The 7,076-nt window shown below is 44.1% G+C and overlaps 1 protein-coding gene across 4 annotated transcripts in view; it reads right to left on the bottom strand.

Annotated features, from left to right (window-relative positions):
• Positions 1-201: 201 nt before the first annotated feature.
• Positions 202-7,076, bottom strand: part of rtn4rl1b (reticulon 4 receptor-like 1b) — a 172,176-nt gene continuing 165,301 nt past the window's right edge. For 2 of the 4 annotated variants that reach the window (XM_054794006.1, XM_054794008.1), the window contains exons 2-3: positions 4,574-5,025; positions 633-3,702 (exon numbers count right to left, since the gene is read on the bottom strand). In XM_054794006.1, the coding sequence (XP_054649981.1) occupies positions 2,818-3,702; positions 4,574-5,025 (1,337 nt within the window). In that variant the 3' untranslated portion in view covers positions 633-2,817. Of the gene's footprint in view, positions 3,703-4,573; positions 5,026-7,076 lie in introns of all 4 variants that reach the window. The other 2 variants (XR_008573131.1, XM_054794007.1) reach the window with 2 other exon arrangements.

Below are 7,076 nucleotides of genomic sequence, written 5' to 3'. Positions count from 1 at the left end.
ATCGCCAACTGGCTTCGGAAGGCTGGACTACTGCGTGATGAAGAGGACAGCTCAAGCTAAAGGGAGGCTGACACAGTGTGTGACAAAGGAATTATGAGACTGTGCAACTGAAAAAGATGACTTTAGTGGTTTTATTTCCCAGAAGGAGAGCGAAGATGATGCTGAATGACTTTTCTGGTAGGCTACTGTTGTTGAACGAGCCATGTTATGCTGAAATAGGAGTTCAGAACATTCACAAAGATTCTCCCGTTTAAAAAGAAAAAAAAAATAAAGAAACCAATTAAGTGGTGAATACATTTTCTCCATTTTGAGCAAGGAAATTAAGTCTATATATTCTACTTCGTGATGCTAGTTGACCTGATTTTTCCTCAAAGGTAATAATAGATTTACAAGAAATCTGGTCCAGGGTCAAACTGTTCCCATCATATCTGTACTGGCAGTTCTTTGAACCATATTGACGCAAATATATTATCTTTTTTTCCGGACAACAAAGTCTAAAAAAACGACGTGTCGTGTTATGTTCAAGGTCTACAGCAGGTGTGTCCAACGTTTTCCTCTGAAGGCCGCTTACAGACCACTGAAGAATGTGGGGCCACCTTAGTACATTTTGTATATTAAAGATGCTAAAACCAATCCAGAGTAGGTCAATATATGCTAAGCTAGCTGAACTAAACCGACATCTAACTTTGTGTTGTAGGTGACAAAGCAAATTAGCGTATATAGTGTGTTCTTTTGTCTTAACAGATTTTTTTTTTTTAAATCGGGGTCTTGAACAAGGCTTCATCTTGCATTCCTGCTCATCTCGGAAACGCATATTTTTAATTCTCATAAAAGTGATTAATAATGAATGTGCTTTCATTTGATTTATGGAATTACACCAGCTTGCTGTCAGGAATTGACTTTATTCTGGCTTCAAACTGTCTTCCCGTTTCCCCTTTTTTTGAGACATGAAATAGGCTTCATTTGGTCGTTCAAATTGCAATGTGTGCAGGGCTGATTCGATTTGTTTTTATAGCACAGCTTTAGTTTCACCACGAGAGCTTCACTTTGAGCAAGAGCAAAGATGGAAGGGGAAACCTGGTGGGGGAAAAAAGCCAAATTTGCTGACAGAATCAATTTCTCGTTTACTTGGGCGGGGGGAAAAGGAAAAAAAAAAACAGCAAGACAAGGAGAGCAAGCCTGACTTTGACTTTTTACAAACAAGCCTATAAAACGCCAAAGCTTCAATAAACAGACTCAGACGGCCACGGTGAGACATAAGAAGATATAGACTTTAATATCTTTATAAACATTTTTTGTAGCCTTGGGTGAGGCCGCACGGAACAACAGATTCATGGCGGCAAAGAAAGAAGACACAAATGCGAAACGATAGAACGAGAGAAGACGCGAGTGACGACTGTGCATTAACAAATGAAGGTTCTGAAAATATACCATGAAAAATTAGCTTGATTTTAAAATAAAACGGCTCCCGATTTAAGGAGCAAAAACCCTGTTATCATAATTGATGCCACTGATATTTTTTTTTCTCATAGTAAGACAGTAATTTTTATAATATCACCATTGTAGTCTGTTTCTTTGTTACATCATTGATACAAAGACCATCATGTCAGTCCATTAGAGGGAGGCACATAAGCTCCAGAAGTTTGGCGTCACGTTCGATGTCGTCTGTTCTGTACAGCATCTCTTCAGGACCCCTGCGGCAATAGTCTTGGTCCTGCATCACCACATCCCAAAATGAGTGTCACTTGACCCCTTTTCACCATGCTCCTTTTGAAATGTTATACGGTATTTAATCACACCATTTATTTATGCACACATACATTGTTTTCTTAAGTCTCGTATGCCGTCTAATTGATCCCGGAAAAAATTGCGTTCCTCACATTGTCAGTGCTGCGACCGGCTGGCGATCAGTCCGAGGCGTCGCTCGAAGTCGTCCGGAATAGGCTCCAGCTTACCTGTCCCCCTAAGACGGACAAGCGGCATAGAAAAAGGATGGGTGGATGGACATTGTCAGTGAGAGATGGAGGTTGTCTGGAGGAAGGCCGAGTTCTCAGCGCACTGGGAAACTGAAAAAAAAGCCCCCCTCCCCCTGCCGGCCCTGCAGTATGGATTCAACACTAGGTCCATTCCGTGTCTTTAGAAATCTGAAACAAACGAGCACGAAGTACAGACAGACTCGCGGATTCACCTGGAATGAAAATGGCAGTCCTCGGCATCCTGACACAGTTAGCAGCTTCAAATCCATTAGTGACGTATGAGCTTATCATTTATGGCCTTAGATCAGCAGTGGCTATAAATTCCATTTTGTAGAAGGAATATTTACATTCCTGGGTCTGATAACGATTATTTATGCTAAAATCTTCACTTTTTGAACCCGTTGATAGAATGGGTGCAACAAGTGACAGAAAGAATTGGAGCAGGCCGCGCACGCTAAGTCATCGACTAGCCGCTTAAATTGTTTTGCAGAAGACCACATTTATGACTTGATTTATCTTGCCCTGCCCCCTCCACCCGCCTCACCTCCATGTATGCTTATTGGAGGTCCAGAGCTTATTCCAACAAAAAGACACATGTTGATGGAACGCGGCAGTGCACGCTTGGTCTGCGTGAATCGGTTAGTAGGACTCCTTGCAAGACTTTCTGTTGTGGATGTTTGATGCTTGTGCTCATCTGAATGGTTACACTTCCTACACAACACTTACACATAGTCACACTCAGACACACACATAAAAGACACAAGGGCCTTGTAGTGCAGGAGCGAGAGAGGGTGTTTAGGTCTATGCTTTTGTGATGGTCATTTACCAAACCCTCTGTAGCTCAGCGGAGAATAAAGTGTGTATTTGTTGTCAAGGCAACCAGAAGTGCGTAGATGTGTATTAAGGGGCGGGATAAGGACGCCCTGTTGTTGGCTTGCAGAACCCCACTCGGGGGTCGGACAGTGGTCCGCGGAACACACTTGTGCTTCCTTCTCGTGACGGTGCCATCTGGGGATGTGTGATCGTGTTTTCCTCCATCGGAGAAATCTGGAGACGAGTCCTCCTTGTCTGCCATGACCTCCTTCGAGTGGTGGACCTCGTTGTCGGTCTTCCCCTTGCTTCCCCGATTGCGAGTCTTCTGGCAGTTGCGAGGACGGCCGGGCCTCGAGGGGTGCACCACATTGCTCTGGCCCCCTGAGCCCGCCACTACGCCACGATTCATGGACGGCGGGCTGACGGTGCCAGACAAGTTGTTGGTTTGGGCTCTAGATTCTGAATTTGGTGAACAGTTGGAGAAGTCTTCCTTTCGCAGCTCCTTCAGGTCCTTCCCAACCATATCAACCGGCGCCATGCAACCGACAGAAGACGTTGAGCCCCTAAAACGTTTCAACCACTCCCACAGTGTGAGCGCCTTGCAGTCACATGACCATGGATTGTCATTGAGGCGCAGGTATTCCAGAGCAGGCAGCGTGTCCAGGCACTCCCCTGACAGTTGCATGAGAGAGTTGTTGAACAAGTAAAGGGTGGTGAGACGCTTGAGGTCATGGAACGCCAGGTGGTGAACCCACTCGATCTGGTTTTGGTGCAGAAGGAGGCGATCCAAGGACTGAAGACCCCTGAAAGTGTTCTGGTTGAGTCTCCACAGGTGATTTCCATGAAGGAACAGGTGACTCAAGTTATGGAGGTCGGCAAATGTGTCATCTTGCAGGAACTTCAAATGATTTTGCTATGGAGAAAGAAGACACAAATATAAAGTCTTTAGATGCACTTTGTGTTAGTTTGCGTATTTAAAGGCGTGACTTTAATGCTTAACAGTCGACATACAAAATAATAACAGATCATGCAACATTTATATCAGTAATGGCATTGTCACCAATGTGGTGCCCCCCCAGGACCACGAGGCGCTCGCGAGCCTGCTTTTCAGTCAGGTTCTCAGTTAATAATGTGAGAACGCTAGAAAGAAATGCGTTCTGAAATACAAAATGCCAGTTGTGGATACCAGCATTTTGTTAATGACCTGGTAAAACAAACATATTCTCTTCGTTTGGGTTGAAATAAGCTATGGAAAATAAATGTTTTTTAATTAAAAATTGACACTTAATCTATGATCGGTGTCGGACGATGGGAGTCCCACACAATATTGACCAATGGTGCGGTGCCCTGGACTTTAGGTGCGAAAGTCATTTATTGATGAAGAAGTGTGTCTTCCGTGTGTATGTGTAACTGCTTGTTCTTGCTCTATGGGAGTGACCCATCGCATACCCCGTTGGCCCCAATAAACCCAGCTTTTCATCTTAACTCATACAAAATGTAGAAAACTAATGAGCTGTGCTGGATGAATAGTAATGACTCCAAGCCATGGGAGAGAAAATGTGAGAAAACATTTTTGATTCAGCCTGCTAAATGAAGAAAACACGGGTGGAAGTGTTGTTTGCTGACTTTGTAAAATGCATTCGCCTCATAATGTTGCCTTGACCCTCAAGCGTAGAAGCGGAGGCACTGCGGATGAACTGATTTAGGATGATTTAAGGTTTTGGATTGTGTTTGAGGAAATCAAGATGAACTCAAAATAGATGTTATGAACGTGCGTGGGGTACCTGTAAATGGAGGTACTGCAGGCTTCTTAGGCCTTGGAAGATGTTATTCGGAAGTGAGCTCAGTCCACAGCGGTACAGGTGTAGAGCACTGAGTCGATTCAACCCGTGGAAGGTGTCTTCAGCCAGGGAGCGCAGGTGGCGGTTGTCTCCCAAATCCAGCTCCTCCAGCAGTGTGAAGCCATGGAAGGTTGAGGGCTCGATGTATGTGATGTTGTTGGAGTATATCCAGAGTGTCACCGTGTTGGTGCTGAAGTGACCCCTAAGTAACCGATGGATCTTATTGTTCTGAAGGAAGATGCGTTCGCTGTCAGGGGGTATGCCTTCGGGGACAGACAGGAAGTTATGCGCTTGGCAAGAGACGGTGCTGGGTGCCGTGTAGCAGATGCAGTGCAGGGGACACGACCAGGAAAACTCCAGGCCACAGAGGACCAGCAGGAACTCCAGCCCACAGCCTGCAATGGACAGGAAAGCAAATGAAGAAATCATTTGACTTTGCTTTCTGGCTGATGAAGTCGACTAAGCACAAATCAAATGGGGAATGTGTCGCAATTTGCCAACAAGCTGTGTATTTACCCAATAATTTGTAAACAAGGATAAGTATTGTCTCCACCGCCCTCTACCGCCTGAAGGCAGTGTTTAGGCCCACCATACTGAAGAAAACAAACAATAACTGCTCCAGTGAGTGTGGATCACTGAACAACACTGACATACAGTAGCTACTGTATGTATGTCATATAGAGTTCTCCTTGTGAGGATGCTCCATTGCCCTTTATTCCAGTGGTACTACCTGTCAGCAAGGCTGTGATGGGACCATTTGTGCTGTTAAATTGGGCATGGAGTTAAACTTGTAGTAGGCTGCTCTGATGTACTTCCTGATTGGTGACATGATTTTCCATATCCTGGGGGACAGGACATGTGACTTAGCCACATTTTCTTCACCTACTAAATAAGCCAGACGGCAAAGGCCGTTTTGGAACACTCCATCTGACAAAGCCTCGGCCGCCTTGCACTCAGTTTATTATTCACACCACAGAGGAGGCCTGATTCACTGCCTCAAATCAATACACTTCTGTTGCCTTTTAACTAACCCTATAATCTGTTGGTCTTTTATGTTGGAATCTGGCCACCAAAAGAAAGGCATATTGAATCTGAATACGTGAACGTTCTCACCAAACTGCAAAAAAACAATCTGACATTTCACCAACCTTTAACAATAATTCTGCATGCTGGTGTGTCACCTGAACAAGGGTACGCTCTCCTGGACTCGGCTCTAATCCGGGTTGCTAAGCCCTGCCAGTGGGCAACACATACAGCGCAGGCATCCTCCTGAAGCTGCACCATTTTTCACGTGACTGAACACTGTCATAATGTGTGTGGCTATACTTTTGTTAAAATATGGTGACCTCTATCGAAACATGGATAACATGTTTAACCCCTATATTCTTCTTGCAAGCAGCAGTCAACCAGAAAACGGTTTCTCCCTCTTTGTCACCTTCTTTCTATCTCAATCTTTCTCTCTCTCTGCCATTTCTGTGGAGACGTATCAAGCGCGGCTTCGACTGACTGAGTAAATAGGTTTTCCTTACTCTTGGGAAATAAAGGTTTGCTTTATTTATCAGACTTTCAAGAAACAGTATTTTTTCCAGCAGAAGCTCGACGTGGTAATTGAGATGGATCTTTCTCATCTTGGTTCATTTCACATTAAACAAGTACGCAACACCAAAAACATTGTTGCAAACTTTTACATTTCAATAATTATTTAAATCTCCTGCCTCTGCAGAAACAAGAGATTCCATTATTACAAAAAAAAACTTCAGTAATTATATTTCTTTTAATACTGTTCCCGTTAGCGCTTGGCTTCACGAATGTTCTCGGGGGAATTAGATTGGAGATGCCTAACGAGAAAATGATCCGAGCGAGCAGGAGACAGACAACGACAAGCATGGGACAAAACAAGCGGGAGGGTATGAGAATGTAGACGTGTGCGAGATTGTGACATAGTTGGAGTCGCTGACGTGAACGATGTGTTACACACACGGAGGCGTCTCCCTGAGCTCCACTGGCTTTTTGGACTCTCCTGACAAATGCCTTATTTGCTGCTGAAAAAGCAAGGCAGATATATAGAGCGGGGATTTTCAACTGGTGAGTCGGGACCCAAAAGTGGGTCATGCATCAATTCTGGGTGGGTTACAGACAGATTACATTAAAATATGGAATACCGTACATCCCGCCCAAAAAACATTCCGGGACAAGCAGCAAATGGCAAAAATCTGCCTCCTCTGTATGGCTAGAAAACTCTTATTACAAAATACTATCTATAACCAAAGACACAAATACCAAAGGAAGAATGTTAAAAAAATTATGAAAGATTAGCATGAAGATGATTCCAAAAACAGAACGACACAGGACTCTTTAGGTCGAATGCTTAAGTTTTGGAACGTAACCAATATTTTGGGGAAAAATGTGTCCTCTAATGTCGCAAGAACTTGGGAATTTGAACCGC

This window comes from Dunckerocampus dactyliophorus, chromosome 12, assembly GCF_027744805.1.
Source record: "Dunckerocampus dactyliophorus isolate RoL2022-P2 chromosome 12, RoL_Ddac_1.1, whole genome shotgun sequence".
In the NCBI taxonomy this organism is placed as follows: domain Eukaryota; kingdom Metazoa; phylum Chordata; class Actinopteri; order Syngnathiformes; family Syngnathidae; genus Dunckerocampus; species Dunckerocampus dactyliophorus.
Note: the sequence above shows the minus strand (reverse complement) of the source record. Positions and strands in the feature narration are given on the sequence as shown.